Here is a 22669-nt window from a genome sequence, read left to right on the forward strand (position 1 = left end):
ATGAATTACATATTTCTTACTGACAGCTATTCTCTTTGGCTGCCATGATTGTGAACTATCGTGACCAACATGGCTGACACATGTTTGCAGCTAAGCATTTTTTACTTTGGGGTATGAGCAGGGGTGCCAAAAACCTTTGGCACTACTCAACTCTGCCTGATATCACAGTATCTGCCTTAAATGAAAGAAATTATTTTATAGGCTAAACTCCTAAACTTGAAAAGACTCATACATCAGCAAGTTAACAAAATTACCAAAATTTTTGTAAGCCTTAAAGGAAATTAAAACAGGTTTATATACAAAATGAAAAATCTTAGAAATTTATAGCATATTTCATAATTTTAGTCTCAGATTAATTTAAATCCAAGAGAATTAGACTAATTAAAGCCTCTTTATCTTCTTCGATCAATAAACTCTATTTCTCAAGAAGAGTTTGTGACTTATAGAAGAAAAAATAAAATATAAAATGAAAACATCACTCTACAAAGTAAAAGACCAGGCCAGCCCCATTGCACAGTGGCTAGGCACTGCACAGAAGAAGCCAGATCCCACGTGACCAACCATGTTCTGGACCTGCTGGCTTGAAAGGCATACTAGCTACATGTGCGTATGCCCTGGTTCCTGACAGAATGGAGAATTGCAGGAAAAAGATGTAGTGTTACCAGGCCCCACTGGGGGGTGCTTTTTCTCTCCCTGGTGCATGCACACACCTTCTGGCATTTAAAGAGGGAAAAAAAAACAATAAGAAACCAATTTACTAACTGTTAACTTTCCTTTTCCAATTTTTAACTTTTCCAATATCCCTCAGTATAAACATTCTAAAAGAATATAAAGTCTTCTAAATCAACACAACCAATTTACAGATTTATTCACAGCCACTGATTATCTAAGAACAAGTTAAGAGCAACAAGTCACACATTTCTGGCCATTTCAAAAATTGAAGGTTAAAAATAAGAGTTGCTTTAAAGGAAGCTTATGGACACTGAAAAGTACCAAAACAAACAAAGAGGTGGTAGAATACTGTGTGGGATTGTCACTAATCTAGTGAAGCCTGTTTCACTTTATTGCACAGTGGGCTTTTCCAACATTTACTTACAGGTAAAGGCACCGACATGACTACATTCCCTCCATAGACAGCAGGAACATAAAGAATACTTGTCCCAGTGTGAGGATCAATTCTTTGAACAGGGCTTGGAGATTTTCCCAAATTTGGGTGAGGTCCAAGAGGGGGTGGAGGAGTATACGCTCTAATAGGATTGCCAATAAGTACAGACGGGTTGGGCTGAACTGAAAACAAGCAGAAAAAGAATGTACTCAGTGGCTGCACATATTCGCTTAGACAAAAAAATTAAAATCAGCCAATAGCAAAATATATTTCCCAGGTTTGCCATAAGATAGCTCCTAATCAAATAATTATCAGTGTGGAAGAGTAAAGCATATTACAAAATTATATCAATTTTATAATTAGCTTTTAAAATTAGTGTGAGCTAGACAAAATTGTAAACTATCATAATTTTAAATGTCTTTTGAGGAGGTAAGAGATGTAGCCTTCAAGAGAAGAAATTACACACATGAGCATGCTCAGACACATACACACCCCTGCAATAAACAGTATTCTTTTTTAAAAAAGGATTCCTTATTTAATTTTATTTGTTGTTATTATTTTTTTAATTTGTTATAGGACACGAGTACTCACCAGAGGGTGGGGGTGGGGGGTGGAGAGAGAGAAAGAGAGGAAGAGGGAAATCTCCGAGAGAGAGAGTGGGGGGGGGGCCTAGAAATTGCCTCCAGGTGATTTGTAGGATATAAATACTTTCTGAAAACATAAGTTACATAAGAGACTTAACTGTCTCTCAAAACCTCTGGATATGTACATTGATACCTAAAAAAAAAATCACCCCTGACCAGGAGTATTGAGTAAAAGAACAAATCAAAGTTCCAAAGTAACTGTCCTTGGGATGTGAGTATGTGTGTGTGAGACAGAGAGAGCAAGAGAGAGAGACTGCTATTTCTCATAGTGAAATCTGGGATAAATCTCTTATAGCATAAAAGTTAGTTTTCCTAGGACTAATTTTTTCACTTACCAATTCCATCATTCTGGAAATGATCATTCTGGGTATGATGGAGGCTTTTCCCCTTAAAAGGAAAAAAATACATATATAATAATTTAAACATTTAATATTAGAGAACAATAACCATTTCCCAAATCATACACAAATCAAATGCATCCAGCAACAACATTTTAAGATTTAAGCGTGAGTCTATAATGAATAACCACTACACTGCTTTGAGTCAACTTTCTTTTTAAACACTAGGTAATAGTCATCTCAAATAATAATGCTGAGCCTTGAATTTTCTCAGTTAAAAATTAAGGGTATCTGGGACCAGCAGTTAGCTGGTTAGTAATGGCTATGTCACTGAACTCCCATGTAGTCGACCGCAGTTCCAGTCCTGGACTCAGTGGCTTAAACTCATGCCGGGCACGTGTACGTGTATGCCCAAGATCCCGAGAGGAAAATGGAGGAAAAGAGATTGTGACATGGCCATCCCCCTCGAGGGTGATTTCTCCCTTTTTGTCTCTCTGTCTTTCTCTGTCTTTCTGGAGAGCGCACGCACCCTATAGCAAAAAACTCTCAAAAAAAAAAAATTAAGGCTATCTAAAATTCTTTTCTATCTTTAAAAAATAAATATGTAATCAATGTAGCTGAAATGCAAATTCTCTCCCTTTGCAGCTTCTTTATCAATTTTTTATGAATTAAATGACAAAACATAGAAGTTGCTTTTCAAGGGAAAGATGTCAGTCTTCAATTTTTGAGGGCAAGAACCTCTAAAACAAATGTAAGCATGGCTTGAGATTTATGATGTTTGGAGTATAATTCATGGCATCTTAAAGGATAAAATTAACTGAAGGAAGGGGAACAGACACTGTCATAATTTGCTTGAGCGAGAATTTAGCTAACTGCTAGGCAGCAATTTGGCAATACATATCCATAGCATAAAGACCATGCAAATACTTTAACCCAATAACTGTACTTCCAGGAATTTATCTGAATTCAATAATCATGGATTTGGGCACAGAAGTTCATCATAGCATGGTTTACATGTGTGACAAAGGTTAAGAATCTAGGGGCTGGATGATGGTCCAGCAGTAAAACTCAACTCTCTTGTGCTGACCCACAAGAAAAGGTTGCCAGTTTGTGTCCAAAGGCCTCCAGGGTCTGAAGTGGTTGAGGCTGGGGGTGGAGCACACTATACAACTTACACTGTACAGGTACAAACTTCTTATGCATACATTATATCTGAAAACTGTAGAGGGATAATAGCTACAGCAGGAAAAAAATTCATTCTGGACCAAAGCAAAAATACAACTATCTACTGATCTAACTGTCATAAACTTAAATACTCAGATCAGCAGTAAACTTTGAAGGTTTAAGGTCGCTTGGTCAACTGTGAGTATGGAAGAGGAGATAAGATCTCTTAAAAGGTCAGAGAAAAAAAGCCAAAAAAGAATCACAGTCCATTAACCAGAAGAAAAAGAATGTTCACAGTGACTGGCACTGGCTATTAAAAAAAATTCTTCAAAGGCCTAAGAAGTGATAAGAAAAGCAGAAGAAAGGAGAAAAAGGCTAGACTGAGAGAACAGAAAATGGAGTAAGATCAGACACATCAGCAATTAGCAGTGGCAACAAGAGCAGCCATGGCACATGTAAGAGGAGAGAAGAGGAGGGGAGAGGGGAGGAGAGAGGGGAGGGCGAGGGGAGAGGAGAGAGAGGAGAAGAGAGGAAAGGGGAAGAGAGGGGAGAGGAGAGGAGAGGAGAGGAGAGGAGAGGAGAGGAGAGGAGAGGAGACCTGGAGAGCTGGAGATGGTGATATAGACAGAAGACAAGACAGTCCCAAGAGGTAAGAAGCTAATTAGACTTCTAAGCCTCCAAACCTATCACTGTAACTTACTAAGGACCCATAAACCAAGGATAATTGTGTAACATGTGGAGAAAACACAGCAATTTGTCAAGAGTGCAATAGGCAGAAAACTCCCTTACCCACCCCCACCCCCGACCCCCTAACCCTGCAAAAGATGACCACACTCTCATCCCTGGATCCTGTGAACATGTATGCTATGTGGCAAAAAGGATTCTGAGGATACAATTAAAATTATGGGCTGTATAGGAGGTTATCCTGGATCATCTGGGTGGACTCAATCTAATCACCCGAGCCCGCAAAGCAGAGGAAGTTCTCTGACAGGTGTCAGAGAGATGAGACAGAAGAGGACGTACGAGATGCGGTAGAAGAGAAGGCAGAGAGATTCGGAGGCAGAGAAGGATTCACTGCACACTGCTGGCTCTCAGATGTGCAGGAGGCCTCTAGAAGCTAGGAATAATCTCCAGCTAACAGCCAGGAAGGAAACAACCCCACGGAATTCAATTCTGCCAACAGCCTGCGTAAGTGTGGGAGCAGATTCTCTCCCAAGCCTCCAGGTATGATCCTACTCGGCCAACGTGGCATCCTAGCTTTGTGAAACCAGGAGCAGAGAAACCAACCGAGCCACCTGGGACATCTAAACCACAGAACTGATTATACATTTGTGGTAAGTCACTATTTGTGCTTATTTGTTACAGCAGCAATGGGAAACCAACACAAAGAGTAACCACAGTCTACAATAATCCTATATTGTAATGCTAGAAGCATGCTGGACAATACAGACCAGCACGCTGGGTGCTACATGGGAGACTGAATGAAAAAGTAACCTGAAGCCTGCCATGGAGAAAGACAGCGGCATGTCTACAACTATAATTCCGCCCTCTACACAGCTCAGTATCAGATATATCCAGCAAGAGCTGGAGAGCCATGAAGGGTTAGCGAGAGCTACCTGCTCCTAGAGTCCCTAATATTTTGTCTGTTGGTTAAACCTTATTACGAAACTGAAGTCTTAGTGAGGACAATGAAATTATCTGATTGTTAGATAGCTAGAGGTATGTTTTACTGCCAAATAACAGCACTGAGGAAGTAGGCAGAGCATTTTAAAACATCATACAGCTTGTGATGATTCATCTATATGAAATCTTATTGGGATTTTTAATTTTTTACATATGTGTATATATATGTATGTTTTTTAAATTGCCAGAGGACACCTATGTTCTCTACAGAGCCAGAGGGAAAGCACAACCAATGCGGCATAGTCATGTCACCATCCATTCTCAATGTCTCTATCCTATCAGGATTCGCATGCACAGAAGCCCGGTGTGTTTTTTTCAAGCCAGCTGACTCGGATCTTGAACCGCTGGTAGCAGTAGTGGATCTAGCTCCCTTTACCACTAGGCTATGGGGCTGGACCTAAATCTTATTCTAACATAAATATACCAATTTTTAACATTTCTTATGCCCAGAATTATGTTAAAATTAAGGAAACTGGAGAAAATTGTATGTCTTAGTGTCACATTTTTAGAAATAAATTACTTTTTTCTACTAGTAAAGTAAATCCCCTTTCAAACAAAGGTGCTAGCACATGAAATAAAATAACTGGGGTTTGTTCCAAAATTGTCTAGTATGGGTCGGGCCTTGGTGGCACTAAGACACTGTACTGCACAGGCTGGGACCACATGGGAGGCCTGGGTTTGATCCTAGTCCAACCTTAACACCGAAGCTGATGGCAAGCAGCCTGCGACCCCAGTGATTCAGGGAATCAGGGACAGAAGGACTACACACTTGAGCCTGGCCTCAACAAAACAGCAAAATGCTGTCTTAAAAAGAGTTGGGCATAGGCCCAGCAGATGGCATAATGGTTACGTCGCTGGATCCCACATAGTTGATTGTGGTTTGAGTCCTGGACCTGGTGGTTTAAACCTCACACCAAGAGTGTGGGCATGCGTGCCCAAGATCCCGAGGCAAGAATGAAGAAGGGATTGCAGTATGGACATCCCCCTTGGGGGGTGATTTCTTGTTTTCTGTCTCTCTGACAAGCACATGCACCCTAAAATAAAAATCTTTCAAAAGAAAAAAAGGAGTCGGGTATGGCATGAATCTATAATCCCAGCTAGAGGCAGAGGCAGGTGGACTGCAACAAGACCCTGCCCCAAAACAAAATTATTAAATTAAAAAATAATTCTCCAGTGTGTCTATGTGGTATGGTAGGGGAGGGAAGTGAAGTGTGATCTAGATGAAGCAAGATTAGGTTAAGAACTCGTGAAGCTGAGTGATGGGGAGTTGGTTCATTACACTGTTCTATCTACTCATGTACATTTCTGAAATTTTCCACAAATAGAAGTTTAAATGAAAAAAGACTCCAGTACAGGGGCCAGCAGGTGGCATAGTGGTTAAAAAGACTGAATCCCACATGGCAATTTCACATTCCGAGCCCCAGACCCAGTGGCTTGAAAATCACACTGGGCACGTGTGTGTATGTGCCCAAAATCCTGAGAAGAGAATAGAGGAGAAGGGACTGCAGCGTGGCCACCCTCTCCCAGGGTGAGAGGGGGAGATTTCTCATTCCCCGACCCCCTCTAGTGAGTACATGAGTCCTATAGTAAAAAACTAAAGACTCCAGTACAAATTGAAAACTCACAGAACAATTTAATGGAAATAAAATAAAATATAAGAAGGATGAGGACAGGGACAGCAGATGGTGTGGTGGTTAAAGGTGCTGGATTCCCACATGGGTGACTAGGGTTCGAGTCCTGAACCTGGTGGCTTGCTTTCTCACTCTCTCTCTCTCTCCCCCTCTCTAGTCAAATTAAAATTTAAAATGTATAAATAAAGTTAAATAAAATAATTCCCTTAAAAAAAAAAAGAAGGGTGAGGACAAAGATAACTTCGTTCATAATACTTCAATTATATAAAGTTATAGATTATTTGTATCATGTATATAAATAATAAATTATTTAAAATAACTAGGGGGCTGGCAGCTGGCGTAGTGGTTGAGGGCACTGGACTCCCACATAGCTGACCACAGTTCAAGTCCTGGACCTGGAGGTTTGCTTTCTCACTTTCCCCCTCTCTCTTTCTCTCTGTCCCTCTCAGGTCTAACTGAAATAAATAAAATAAATAAAGTTAAGTAAAATAATTATTTTTTAAAAATTAAAATAATAATAATTTTAAATAACCTGTACATGAATAATTTGGTGAACCACTGTCTTGGTGAACATAGAAAATAACAGAAGGCATCTACAGTCAGTGAAGATTTTCTACAAAGTTTTTAAAAAATGTTTAAGAACTGGCTGCTTTGGTCTTTAATTACACAACATTCCTGTTGACAAGTCACAGTCATGACACCATCTACTGGAGGGCCTTCAACCACAGCCACTTATCAGACACTTCTGACCATCCTCTGCATACACAGAGTGGGGCCTAGGACTAGGGGTCATAGAAACTATGTAGACTAAGGCTTTGATTTCAGAGAGTTTATGGTTTTAGAAAAGTAAGTAGATTGAACACACATTCTTCACCTTTAAAACAAAAACACAAGCAGGGTTGGCCTGGCAGTCTAGTGATTAAGGGACCTAGATAGCACATGGCCAACTGTGGTTCAAATCCTAGTACGAGTGACTTGAAAAACACACTGAGTGTGTGTATGTGTGTGCTCTCGATCCTGATGGAGAAATGGAAGAGGAGGGATTATGGTGTGACCACACTCCACTGGGGGTGCTCTCCCTCTGGCAACTAAAAAACAAAACAAACGAAAACATAAATTGGAGGATCTTGCTCAGTCTGTACACATGTGCTATCACAGCTTGAGTCTAAGTTTCACCTACAGCACATGAATAGATAGAATTTCTCAATGAAGATGAGTTTACTCTATTGTATTTTGTTGTATTTAAGAAACTCCATAGGGGTATGATGATTTGCAACATTTTTGTTTGTTTGTTTGTTTGTTTGTTTTTAAAGAGTTTTGCTATAGGTCACATGCTTTCACCAGAGACAGAGAAACAGAAAGCAAGAAATCACCACCAGGGGAGATGGCCACATTACAATCCCTCCTCCTCCATTCTCTTCTGGGGATTTTGGGCACACACGCACATGTACCCAGCATGAGTTTTAAGCCTCCGGGTCAAGGACTTGAACCGAGGTCAGCCAGGTGGGAGTCCAGCGACATAACCATTAAGCTATCTGCTGGTCCCTACAACATTTTAAATAAAAATACAATAAAATTAGTAAGTTTTTAACCCTACTCATATACCTACACCTTGCTATCCCCTGCAGGCACATCCCTTGTTTTTCCATATCACTTTGAAAGCGTTCTTAAGTTTCACTGATTTGTTTAAAAAATACTTCTAGGCACCTGTAACAAGCCTGATAGTGCTCTAGGCACAGAGGTTACAGTATGTAGCACAGGCAAAGAACTTACATTTTAGTCGAGCTTACATTTTAGTCACAGAGGCAGGCACTGCCTTGGATCTACCTACTTAATCTGATCATCATCCCTCTTCCTCCAATGACACAGGCCACAGGAAGACGCAAGGGCTAATTTGCTTATCTATGCTTCTTTGGTGTCTACCATAAATCTGGCACAAAAAAGAACTTACCTGTTTGATAAATAATTACTTTATTAATAGTTTATGTTTTGGGACCGACAGATGGTATAATGGTTATGTTCCTGGACTCCCATGTAGTCAGCGTGATTCAGGTCCTAGATCCAGCAGCTTAAAACTCACACCGGGAGCCTGTGTATGTGTGCCCAAATCCCAAGAGGAGAGTGGAGGAGGGATTGCGGCATGGCCATTCCCCCAGTGGGTGATTTCTCACTTTCTCTGTCTCTAGCAAGTGCACACACCCTATAGCAAAAATCTCTTTAAAAAAAAATAGTTTAAATTTTAGAAATCTAGTAGATTCGTTTATACAGAATGTTTAATCCTCTAATAATGCTTCATCACTAAAGCATTATTATAATGTTAGGTCCATTTTTATTAAACTAAGAATATATAGCAGTATATTTGCACAGAAAAGAGTTCTCAGCTTAGTATCTTTTAGCAAAAAGATTTTCAAAATATTAAACCATTAATTATTGCTTACACATTACACTTGCATTTTTAAAATGAAACTAAAAATTGGCATACTCTTTTAATTCACATCAATCAGTTTAATACCATGCTCATGACTATAAATACACACACAAAAAAATATCTGACAAGGGGGTCAGCCAGCACAGTGGTAACAGCTGGATCTGCAGGGGAAGGTCTTGGGTTTGCCTCCTGGAGCCTCCCTGTCCATGCTGGGTACACATATGCATGCGCGCAACCTGAGCTGGCTGAGGCTGGGGCAGAACTGGTGTGAAGACCCTGTTAGGGCACCAGTTTCTCTTCCTGTCTCCCATGAAAGAAATACAGAAACTTAACAACCTGGAACAAATACTAAACATGCCATTCTCAGAATTTTCATTTCTAGATCAGGAGTCTCCGCCTCCCAGGCCAGGGACCAATACCAGTCCGTGGCCTATTAGGAATGGGGACACTTAGCAGGAGGTGAGCGGCAGGCAGCAAGGAAGTGAAGCTTCATCTGTATTTACAGCCGCTCCCCATTGCTCACATTGCGGCCGGTACTTCACCTCCTGTCACATCAGCAGCTGCACTGTTCTCATAGGATCGTGAACCCTATTGTGAGGGATCTATTGGGTTGTTGGGAAAGTCTTGACACATTTTTCCACAGGAAAATATTCATGACTTTACCAACAACCTAATAGGCTGCATGCTCCTTATGAGAATCTAATGCCTGAGGATCCGAAGCAGACTGAGGCGGTGATGCCAGTGCTACGGAGTGGGTGCAAATACTGGTAACATCAGCAAGGAAGTGGGACAGCACAGAAACCATAATAAGTCAATTGCTTGCTGTCTCATACAAAACTCTATCCGTGAGTGGCAGGTAACAATTAAGCTGCATCTGGTAGCAGGCTTTAGAGTGGCAGGTGAGTTGACATACTTCAATTGTATAGCTGCAACTGGGTGGCAGGCTTTACGACAGAATCCAGCATTTATTTTAGCCCATGCCAAATCCATCCCTATTTTATTTACCACTTCTATCTACACCTCTTTCCTGCATTGCATACTTGTCTCAGCCACAGCATTGCTAAGGCCACAAGCTAACCCTACCCAAAATGGATAAAAAACAAACATCACTGGAAGGCATCATTGAAAAGGGGGAAAGACCAGCTGGTAAGAGAGCAGAACACTCTTAAGATTGCCAACAAAAAGAAAGCTGCATTTAAAATGAAATACTGAGTGCCAGCAGGTAGCATAGTAAAGACACTGGACTCTGAGTCCTGGATCTTACAGCTTGCTTTATCATTTTCCCTTTCTCTCTCTTTCTCTGGTCAAATTTTTAAATATAAATAATAATAGCAACTATAATTAAATAATTCTTTTTAAAAAATTAAATACCAACAGTCCTACTTAAATGATGAGTTCAGTGCAACAGGTGATACACATTCTCCAAGCCCACTTTGTGTTGTACGTGGTGACTGGCTATCCAAAGAACTCACAGCACCTTCAAAATTGCTTCAAGGGACCAGCAGTTGGTATAATGGATATGTCGCTGGACTCCCATGTAGTCAACCACAGTTCGAGTCCTGGGCCCGGTGGCTTAAACTCACGCTGGGTGCATGTGCATGCATGCCCAAGATCCCGAGAGGAGAATGGAGGAGAAGGGATTGCTGCGTGGCCATCCCCCCTGGGGGGTGATTTCTCACTTTCTGTCTCTCTGTCTCTTTGGCGAGTGCACACACCCTATAGTAAAAACAAACAAACAAACAAAAAAAACACTCTCAAAAAAAACACAACTGCTTCAACACAAAGAAACCAAGTGCCTTGCATTAACAGACAAGCCTTTGGGGTTTTTCAAAAGGAAAAAAAAAACTGAACACAAAGAACAGAAGCAATTATTGTTCTACCACTTCATCAAATGTGTCTGTACGGACAGCATCACTCTTTGTGGCTAACTGCATTGCTAAAGCCAAGAAGCACTTTACCACTGGGGAAGAGTTGATCCAGCCTGCTTCTAAGGACATCTGTCATGAATATTTAGGAAAGACTGCAGGCTCCAAAGCTGGCACACGTTACTCTTTCAGCTAGCACCTTAACTAGACAAACTGATGAGACAGCAAGGGATACTGAGGCACAACTGTTAGAGAGGATTAACGAGTCACTGTGGTACACTATTCAGGTTGGCGAGTTTACCAACCAACATCAACAAGGCTTGTTTTGGTGTGATATATTTCTCAGGAGGATGTGTACGAGGGTATGTCATGTGCACTTTTGTTGCCCACCAACATCACAGCTGCGGAACTATTCAAGCCTTGGAATGATTATGTGTCAGGAAGACTGATCTGGTCACTTTGTGTCTGCATACTGTCAGTGCATGCGCAGACAAAGCAGCTGCCATGACTGGACGGCTTCCTGGTCTCGCTACTTGGGTCAAAGAGGTTGCTTCTGGATGTGAGTCGAAGCACTGTGTCATCCACATGGAAATGCTGGCTGCTAGAAAATGTCACCTGAACTTAACTATATTTTGCAGGATGTAATTAAAATTATCAACCACATTAAAGAACATGTCCTTAATTCAATCTGTTTGTGCAGCTCTGAAGAGAGGGATGCAGAGCACAAACATCTCTTACACACAGAGGGGAGTGGCTTTCTAACAGTAGATCACCGGCCAGTTCTCCAGTTATGAGACTTGCTCTGGACACTTCTGTTAGAAGAACAATCACCACTGGCAGCACATTTCAGTGACATAGAACGGGTCACAAAATTTGCTTACTTGTGTGACATGTTCAACCTGCTTAAAGAACTCAACCTGTCACTTCAGGGGAAAACGACAACTGTGTTCAAGCTGGCAGATAAAGTGGCTGTACTCGAAGACAAACTTGATGGGGGTGCTGAGTAAACACTGGGATTTTTGACGGGTTTCAAACATTAGTAGAGATTTTGAAAGAGAGTGGGCCAGGGCCTTTTCTCTCTCAGCTGGTATATGACCACCTATCTCAGCTTCCAAAGAGTTTGAGCATTAGTTTCCAGCCACAAAAGACTCCCAAAGTGGGAAGAAATGGATCCTCCACCCATCTGTGAATAACCCAAGTGAATCCTGTGTCCATGCAAAAAGAGGTCAACTGCTTGAGTCAGCAAATGACGGTGGCCTTAAAGGTATGTTTGAAACTTCAAATCTCTACACATTCTAGATTAACGTCAAGGTGGGATACCATGCAATTGCCACGAGGCACTGAAAAGCCTATTTTCACTCCCAACATTCTGTCTTTGTGCAACAGGGTTTTCTACAGTGACAGTAAGCAAAACACGATCACGGAGCAGCCTGGAAATAAGCAACACACTCCTGGAGCCACCGTCTTGCATCAACCCCAGATGAACTATCTAACTGCAGGAAAACAAGCTCAGGGCTCCCATTGATTCTGCATTATAGAAAGTTGCATAATTATTTCATTATATATTACAATGTAAAAACAACAGAAATAAAGTGCTCACAGGGCCAGCAGGTAGCGAGGTGGTTAAGCCGCTAGATTCCCACTTGGCCTACCACAGTTTAAGTCCCAGACCCAGCAGTTTGAAAATCACTCACAAAATCCCAAGAGGAGAATAGAGGATAAGTAACTCTGACATGGCTATCCCCTCTAGGGGGTGATTTCTTACTTTCCCTCTCTTTGCCAAGCACACTTGCCCTATGGCAAAAAAAATTAAAAAATGACAGAAAGAAACTGCATAGTAAGTATAATGCTCCTAAATCATCCTAAAACAACATTGTCCCCCCACCCCGAATTGTGGGAAATAATGTCTTTCACGAAACCAGCCCCTGGTGCCAGAAAGGTTGGGGACTGCTATTACAGATGATAGTCTAAGTATTTTTTTAGGCATCTAGCAAATAAGCCAGCTGCCTCTGTCCAAAATAACTATGATTCAAAAGTAGAAATGGCCTTGATTCCCCTCTCCTACTCCCTCTGACTGGACTCCTTCTACACAATAAACATAAGTCAAAATTAATTAATCTTCATGAAGTTGACCAAATGTGTTCACCGTGTCAAATACCAGTTGAAATAAATCAGTTATCAGTAAAGGATTAGAATGATCTTCTTTCCACAAATACTGTTCTTAAAACATATTCTTTATAAATAATTTGCTGTGAAGATATGCTTTTGTTGTTTTGTCTTTAAATTTTGCTATAGGTTATATGTATTCACCAGAGAGACAGAAAGAGAGACAAAGTGAGAAAGCACCCCCACCGGGGGCAGGGTGATGGTTATGCCACAATCCCGTCTCCTTTCTCCTCTCAGGATTTTAAGCATGTAGGCACACGCAGTCAGGGTACTTTTCATGCCACCAGGTGCAGGACTCAAACCATACAGTTGGCCATATGGGAGCCAGTCGCCTTACCCACCATGCTACTGACTGACCTGAAGACATGCCTTTACTAAATGTGGTAATCTTTTCAACTGCTTTGTTTTCTTTACATCTCGCTTAAAAAAAAAAAAAAAAAAAAAGAAAGGCTCTATCTGTAGAGGGTACTAAGGAATTATATAAAGCACACCAGAATTTAAACAGTACTTAAAAACTTTGTGAGCATTATGACATTAAGCATGGCTAAACACCGCACTGCATTTCCACTTACATGTTCAGATTCAGACAACTTCCTTGCAGAAACTGCCTGCCGCCAACGTAACCTTCAGTTCCAGTACTCAAAGTAACTTGCAGCCCAACACACCTTTGACGGGTACGTCTGCGCTGCTCTCCCCCTTTAACCTCTTCAACTGCATTAACAGAGGCTTTACGCTTTACCTTGGGTGGTGACTGCTGAAGCTTGCTGGTATTTCCTGAATGCTGCAGTCTTAGAGCCCGGGGGATAAATTCGGGTGCCAGTGGATTCAACACATACGTCTTCTTTAGTTCTAAAGCCTCTAACTGAGCCTTGATCTGTTCAAAAGTGATTCCATGTAGGCTATTATTTTCATGACACAGGGCAATAAAGCGCTCCCAAAACTTCCTACAGGAAAGATTAGAAGATTGGTTTTTAATTTCAGTGGATTAGATCACAGAAATGAACATAAGTAACTAAACACACTGTCAAATTCTGCCCCACCCACTCCCTAAACCCTTAAATCCAGTAGTCATCTGACTGATGTAAGTGTAATCTTTCTACCAGGCCACAAGACCTCGGAAGTTTGATTTCTGAAATTATAGTCAGGCCTAGTACTATGCTACACAAAAATAGGCTCTCAATTTTAGCTCATCAATACAAACAGAATGCTCAATGCTCAATCCAGAACGCTATTTTTTGTTATCTACATATTAAGTATTTCAAATCTGATAGTAACCAATTTTATAGAAAACTGTACTTCTAGGCATACTCACATATACATATACTTTTATACACAGACACAATGTACTTTTATATAATGTGAATTGATTTTATATATGCATATATACATGTATAATACCTATTTGTGTATGTGCATACATATCGTTTATGTGTGTGTGTGTATATATATATATCCAGCACTGGCTATTCTGCCCCTATATTTCAAATATGTGTGTATATATTTATATTATTTACATACACACACACACACACACACACACACACATACACACACCTGCATATATATAAAAAGATCTAAAAAGAATGTCACTAATGCTAAGCCACTTAAAGTGTGTGTGTGTGTTGTTGTACAAGCCATGATACACTGTTGTGTAGAAAAATACATCATGACTTTCCTGACAACTGTATCTATTATCTATATCTATACATATACATACACACACACACACACCTAAAATACAGAGACAAAGTAGCCAAGCTAGATGACCAAGAAAAGGTAACTCAGGATATCTCTGAGCCACAAAGTAGATAATCATTATGAGGATTCTTTTTTTTTTTTTTTTGGAGAGATTTTTTTTGCTATAGGGCGCGTGCGCTTGCCAGACAGACAGAGAGAGACATAGAGACAGAAAGCGAGAAATCACCCCCAGGGGGGATGGTCACGCCGCAATCCCTTCTCCTCCATTCTCCTCTCGGGATCTTGGGCACGCACGCACACGCGCCCGGCATGAGTTTACAGCCACTGGGTCTGGGACGCGAACCGCAGTCGACTACGTGGGAGTCCAGCGACATAGCCATTACGCTAACTGCTGGTTCCCTCATTATGAGGATTCTTAAGAGATAACCAGTCACCCCGAGAAAGTCATGTATGCCTCCTCTCTGGGCCTAGGTCACTCATATTCTGCTTGGAAATAAACCACATTAACTATTAGTTATTAAAAAAAGAGAGATAACCAGCAACTCATATTCTTCTCTTACTTACATACTTGCCATAAGCACACCTTGTAACATTAATTGACTGTAAGAGCTAAATGAATTATAGAAAATAGAGGAAGTTGAAATGCTCATTTTAAAGTTGATTATTTGCTCCTAGTCAAACTATTAATATTAAAGGAGAAAAATACATTAAAATCTTGCTGCAAGTGCATATTGTTATTCCTAAAGGTTTGAAAACTGATCTCTAAGTACTAAAAATATTAAATACATATATAAAAGACAACATATGTCAAGTTTCTAAATTTTAAGTGACTATCATAAACATGCATGCCTATGTTAAACATAGGTTCAAATAATGTTCTATTATACTATAAAAGACATGTGCTATGGTTGCTTCCTAAGTTGGTATCCTTGTGTCCAGATGGACTACTGGTAATCAAGGTGACTTCAAGAAGCATAAATGAAAAGGTTTAAATATTAAGTTAGTATATGACTGGGAAGTGGGTTATTGATAGATCCATAAAATATTGCAATTTAATTTCAAACTGTGTTTCTCTTATATATGCTTTCTATTATCTTTTTTCAATTTTTTAAAATTGAGTTTAAGAAATGAGTCAAAAAAATTAGAGGTCGGGACCAACAGCTAGCGTAATGGCTATGTTGCTGGGCTCTCATGTAGTCAACCATGGTTCCAGTCCCGGACCCAGTGGCTTAAACTCACGCCGGGCACATGTGCGTGCATGCCCAAGATCCCGAGAGGAGAATGGAGGAGAAGGGATTGCGATGTGGCCATCCCCCATGGGGGGGTGATTTCTCACTTTCTGTCTCTCTGTCTTTCTGGTGAGCGCATGTGCCCTATAGCAAAAACCTCTCCAAAAAAAAAATTGGGGGTCTACATGTAAACAAAGTAAGAACACTAAGAAACATTAAATACATATTTTGGACCATAAGACACAAAGGCTAACAGCATGGTCACTCAGGCACAGGAAGTATGTGCTGCTAAGAAAAGCATACTGAAAAGCTGTCCCTTAGTTTTATTCTTAAAAACATTTCTAAAGGAATCAATATTTTTTTTCATTGTAACACTGAGAAATCTAAGAAAGGGTGACCATTAAGGCATTCAGGGTCTAAAATATATAAATTTTCCCAACCTTTTGATAACAACAGTCACAATATTCAACTATATGAATATTTATCAACACAATTCTATAAAAATTTATTAGTCTAATTGACAAGGTTATCAGTTTCAGTGTTTTGTGCCTGTGTTGGACTTTAAAACAAAGCAAAACAACCAAGAAAGAACGGGTTGGCTTATACTCTGTCTAGCTCAGTTTTTAATATCAAGTCCTTATTACATATTACCAGTTCAATTTACAGAGCCAAAATCCTAGACCCTGCACTATTTTTTTATTGTATATTTCTTTTTTTCTTTAAATTTATTCATTTACATTCATTCACTATACATCATCACAGCGAACAAAATGAGATTTCTCATCCAGAATATACAGTATATTGGCTCAATCAAGCACATCAACATACATTTTACCATCAACAAACAATTTTGCATTTCCTATTTCCTGTATATTTTGTTATTTTTGCCATTCTTGATTCCCTATTTCTCACCATCTGCTGTGTTTTATGCTACCTTTTCAAACTCTATACTCTGTTCCTACACTGACCTCAACTGTACTGAACAAGTAGAACCTTCAAACTAACTCATACTTCACAAAAAGCTATAGCTGCGGGACCAGCACTTGGTGTAATGGCTATGTCACTTGACTCTCATGTAGTCAACCACGGTTCCAGTCACGGGCCCAGTGGCTTAAACTCATGCCAGGCGCGTGTGTGTGCATGCCCTAGATCCCAAGAGAAGAATGGAGGAGAAGGGATTGCAGCGTGGCCATCCTCCCTGGGGGGTGATTTCTTGCTTTCTGTCTCTCTGTTTCTCTGTCTTTTTGGCGAGCACACGTGCCCTATAGCAAAAACCTCTCCAAAAACAAACAAACAAACAAACAAAAAACTGTAGCTCAGGGACAGCCTTTGTCCACAAGATCTCAGGGATCTCAAAAAACAGCCTTTAGCTAAAAGACACCATGTTAGAACACTTAATATAAGTCAAATTAGTTCCAAGAATAACTTAAAAATTTCCATTTTAAATGTGACTTGTTTACTGCCCTATTGATACAGCAAAATGGGCAAGTACCTGGATCCTCTATGAGACTAGAACCATGGCTCTGTCACTCAGAAGCTGTCTGACTTCAGGTTAAATTCTCAGCCTCTCCTGTTGTTTTTATTTTGTTTTGTTTTGTTTTTTAAGTTTCTGCTAGAGGTCACATGTACTCACCAGAGAGAGAAAGAGTGAGAACTCACCCCTTGGGGGATGGCCATGCCACAATCATTTCTCCTCTAGTCTCCTCTCAGGATTCAGGGCTGGCTCTCAAGCACATACACCCGGCATGATTTTCAAGCCATCAGGTTCAGGACTCAAACCGTGCAGCTGGCCCTGTGGGATCCAGCGGCCTTAACCTCCAGGCCACCTGCTGACTCCTTAACCTCTCTTTACATCCCAGTTTCCTTGTGTATAAATAAAGCACCAGCAGTATTGTTATTCCTTTATTTCTCTTAAGTTTATTTCCTGAGAGAGTGTGAGTTGCAGGAGGGTGTCACTTCCAACAGGGTCTTCACATCATGACCCACTCCCAGCTTTAGCCAGACCCAGATCACAGGTCTGTGCATGCCTGGTGTACTCAGCGAAGTCTGTAGACAAGAATCAAGGACCCTCCAAAGTGGATCAGCCATGCAGAATTCTGTGTCTCCACTGCACCACTATCCAGCCCTTATTTCTTAGTATTGAAAAGACCTTTGCTTCTCACTTCCAAACTTTTGGAGAAATGGATTTTTTCTCTAAAAATTCTTAGTTTTAAAGATAAAAAAATTTCCTTTTCTTTCAATGAAGGCTCCTTCAAAGACTATTAACTGTCCTTGGACCTCCCCCAATAGTTTACTAAAACACAATATATGGCATTATGAGGCATTTCTGAACACATATGATTGGAAAATCCCTTGAGATCTGATCTATACCCGGAACAAGGATAAGCACCACTATGGGCCAGCAGGTGTCATGGTGGTTAAGGTACATGGCTGACCCGCAGTTTGAATCCAGGACCTGCCAGCTTGCAGTCTTACTTTCTCTCACTCTCTGGTGAATGTATGTGCTCTATGGCAAATTAAAACGATAATAATAATAGTTATTAAATTAAATAATTCCTTTTTTTTAAATGCACCACTATATTTATTTAAAGCCTTTGTCAATTCTCAGCTCCCTCCCAAAATGTTAACCTTTTACTATGTTAAAGTAAGTATTTAACTAAGTACTTTTCTAGTAATGTTGTTTCCAAAAACACAGATCAATATGTCTGTACACTGTAATATAATTTTAGGTATTTCGAAGGGCATAACCCTTCTTTTAATCATTTCATGAACACAAAGCTTAGCTTTGTGTTATTCTTGCTGCTAAGGATCACTGATAGAAACAATGAAAAACAGGGACCAGCAGCAGGTGATGTAACGGTTACGTCGCTGGACTCCCATGTAGTCAATCACAATTCAAGTCCCAGACCCAGCGGTTTCAAAGTCTCAAGAGGAGAATGGAGGAGAAGGGGTTGCAGCATGGCCATCCCCTCTGGGGGGTGATTCCTCACTTTCTGTCTCTCTCTGTCCCTCCAGCAAATGCACATGCCCTATCGCAAAAATCTCTCTCTTTAAAAAAAAAAGACCAGCAGATAGCATCATGGTTACGTCACTGGACTTCCATGTAGTCAATCACAATTCAAGTCCCAGACCCAGCGGTTTCAAAGTCTCAAGAGGAGAATGGAGGAGAAGGGGTTGCAGCATGGCCATCCCCCTCCAGAGGGTGATATCTTGCTTTCTGTCTCTCTGTTTATCTCTGTCTCTCCAGGCACCCTATGTGGGGAAGGGTAAAAAAGGGACAATCAACTTTCCCATTTAGCAATGGAATGAATGATTTCTCCCCATGCCTGGTATATTTATCTCCCTAAAAATATTTTGCCTGGCTTATAAAGTAATCTGCAGCTCTTGACACACCCAAACTGAGCAGTTAAGTAAGAAATAAGCAACCAGTAGACCCAGCTTCAAGTTAAAAATGAGCCCTGGATAATTCTGACAACATGATCTCACTCATTTTCTCTCAGCAAGTAACGATTTATGGCAGGGGAGGGATGAAAAATGCTGATCTCATGCAATTCAATGTATATTGACTATATAGAAAGGGGTAATGGTTTCTTTAAAATACTCAGGTTGGAAAAAATTTGGAGTTATTTATAAGAGAGCCCAAAATTAATGTAACTCAGCACTATTTTCATACCTTTTTACTTCCCCAATAATTTCCGGTTGCTTTTAATAAATATCATCCCATTGTATATATGTTTTGGTACATTTAATTTGTATCAAACTATATGTGCTCTCTCACTTATCAAATAATAAATATAAACAAAAATGGTAAAACACCACAGCAACATTCTAACCAAATACACTTTCAAGGAGAAATGAAGTAAAGTCATTTTATCAGAATAGAAGCCAAATTAATAGACTCATTTATATATATAGCTTTATTCATTTGTAACTTGGAATTAATATATTCCCTTCCCTAATTATTTGTCATTAATAGCTAAAGATACATGGCAATCTATTTTTTAAATATGAAATTAGAGATATGTTACAAAAGAATTGTTTATAAATAAGTCATGGGCACTTCAAGCTCTATTTCTCAAAAAAGAAAAGGTGGATATTCTATAATGTAACCATACATAAAAACTACTTGATTCCTTTGTTAGCAGCTTTTCTCTATAAAGAACACTAGCTTCTTTTGGGATCTTAAAATCCAGTACATGCAACTTATTCATAAAAATCCCAGTCTCCCTTGCCAGGTAATTTTTTTTCCTGACAGATCACAGTAAGAGACATTAAAATACTGCCTATCTATCATGCAGCCAAAAATCTGGTTTAAAGTGGGCCACCGCCTAACAGCTCCATCTGCTTTAATTCTAACATATCAAAAAGAAATAACTACCCAAGGTAGATTCAAGGCTGTCTATATTTCTTTCTATTCTGAATTCACTGTGACAGGTACCAGCATACTTACAAATTTTAAGTAATCCCTAGTGATTCTTTCTTTTTCATAAAAGAATATTATAAATTTCTATTCAATTACTCTTAAAAAAATGTTAATACAGTTTTTCAATACTCCAAAAACCAAATCGTCCACTAAAGGTGTCATACGATTAAAATTCCTCTTAACTAATTCACAATTGTATACAGAGAAATTTTTTGTTTTAGTTGCTACTTTAACCTTTTTTTAGTAGAAATTATTACTTAGGGAGCCAGCAGGTGGCATGGTGGTTGGGGCGCTGCATTCCCACGTGACTGACCACAGTTCAAGTCCTGGCCCTGGCAGCTTGCTTTCTCACTTTCTCTTTCTTTCCCTCTCTTTCTCTCTGTATCTCTCTAGAGAGTGTGTGTCCTGTAGCAAATTTTTAAAAATAATAATAATGAAAAATAATTTTTAAAAAGAAATTACTCCTTAGAACTACAGTCTTAGGCATACTAACAAAGTTATCCAAAGACAAGTAATTGCCACTTTTTTTTTTAAAGAGATTTTTTTCTACAGGGCACATGCGCTTGCTGGAGAGACAGAGACAGAAAACAAGAAATCACCCCCCGGTGGGGGGACGGCTACATTGCAGTTCCTTCTCCTCCTTTCTTCTCAGGATTTCAGGCACATGCACACATGCGTCCAGCATGAGTTTCAAGCTGCCAGGTCCAGGACTTGAACTGCAGTCAGCCGTGTGGGAGTCCAGCAATGTAACCACTACACCATCTGCTGGTCCCACCACTTTTAATTACTCTAATGTTAAGGTACTGTGGATTAACCTGATATAAATAATAATTTACTGTTTTGTTTGTTTGTTTGGTAAGAGAGTTTTGCTATAGGGCACATGTGCTCACAGGAGAGACACAGAGACAGACAGAAAGCAAGAAATCCCCCCAAGCCCCCGGGGATGGCCACACTGCAATCCCTTGTCCTCCACTCTCCTCTCAGTATTTTGGGCACGCATGCACATGTGCCCATGGTCAACTACGTGGGAGTCCAGTGATGTAACCATTATGCCATCTGCCAGCTCCAAGAATTATTTACTTTAAGAATTTGTGGCAGAAAATGACTAGAAAAAAAAATTCTTTAAAAGTCAAAATAAAGAATTAAGGGGGGAGAAAATGAAACAGCAGGAGCCGGCAGGAGGCATGGTGGTTGGTTAAGGTACTAGAATCCCACATGATCAACTAAGGTTCAAGTCCTAGACCTGGAAGCTTGCTTTTTCATTTTCCCTCTCTCTTTCTAGTCAAACTTTAAAAACAATAATAATAAATAAAATAAAGTAATTCTTTATTAAAAAAAGAAGCAGCAGCAATATTAAATTTAATAGCCATCAAAGATACACATTCACAAAATGACCTCAGGACCCTTGGACTAGCTACTCCCTCTTCCTGGAGCACTTTTTACCCACACGTCTACATAGCTCAGACCCTTACTGCCAAAGCCAGCCTCTCGGTCTGCCCTGCTCTGCCCACACTCTCACAGTCACAACCAATCCACCCACCTCAGCACTCCCAATTCTCAATGTTCTGTGTTTTCCACTGAACTTTCCACAGCAAATACTACGTAATATGCTTACGTAGTTTACTGTCAGTCTTACTCTCCTCCCCAATAAAACGTAAGCCCCACAAGAACAGAGATTTTGTCCACGTAGGTCACTGAGCCATCGTCAGTGACTCGAAGAGTGCTTGGAACACAGAAGGCATCAGGATACAGCTGAACAATGACTGAACAAACAATTCTGCACATGATGAGCAGGGTATCTGATAATAGTAAACCTGATTTTAATGAGCCAAGAGGGCACATAAGTGAACGTGCCCACGATGATACAAATGACTTCCCACTCCTGCCTCCATTCCTTAACCATAATTACCTGCACCGTCCAATAGAGCACAGCGCGATGGGGTCGCCCACCACAGCCACCAGGGACTGTGCTCTTGTGATGGCAGTGTTGAGAAGCTTGTAGTTAGACAAAAAACCATAATCTAAGTCTTCGGTAGAATCTTCCAAAAGTTGCTCTTTCTTTTTAATTGGTGTTTGTTTATGTTTACAAGTATGTCTTGTACGCACTGTGCTAAGAAACAAAACTCTGAATTGTTTTCCTACAAAAAAAGAAAAAAACTGTTAAGAGAATAGACTAAAGAATGTCAATCTACACCCCTGATATAGTAAAAGCACCGCATTTAAAAATATAATTACTAATAACAGATGTTGGTCAGGATGTAGAGAAATTGAAATCCTTATACACAGCCAGCAGGA

The 22669-nt window shown here is 40.1% G+C and overlaps 1 protein-coding gene across 5 annotated transcripts in view; it reads right to left on the reverse strand.

Annotated features, from left to right (window-relative positions):
* The window catches only part of HELZ (helicase with zinc finger), a 206108-nt gene that overhangs the window by 39670 nt on the left and 143769 nt on the right, over positions 1-22669 (reverse strand). For all 5 annotated transcript variants that reach the window (XM_006146767.3, XM_027771163.1, XM_027771161.1 and 2 more), the window contains 4 exons: positions 22284-22512; positions 13764-13968; positions 2085-2136; positions 1097-1287 (listed from right to left, as the gene is read on the reverse strand). In XM_006146767.3, the coding sequence (XP_006146829.1) occupies positions 1097-1287; positions 2085-2136; positions 13764-13968; positions 22284-22512 (677 nt within the window). The remainder of the gene's footprint in view (positions 1-1096; positions 1288-2084; positions 2137-13763; positions 13969-22283; positions 22513-22669) is intronic.

This window comes from Tupaia chinensis, unplaced genomic scaffold, assembly GCF_000334495.1.
Source record: "Tupaia chinensis unplaced genomic scaffold, TupChi_1.0 Scaffold000187_1, whole genome shotgun sequence".
Classification (NCBI taxonomy): Eukaryota; Metazoa; Chordata; class Mammalia; order Scandentia; family Tupaiidae; genus Tupaia; species Tupaia belangeri.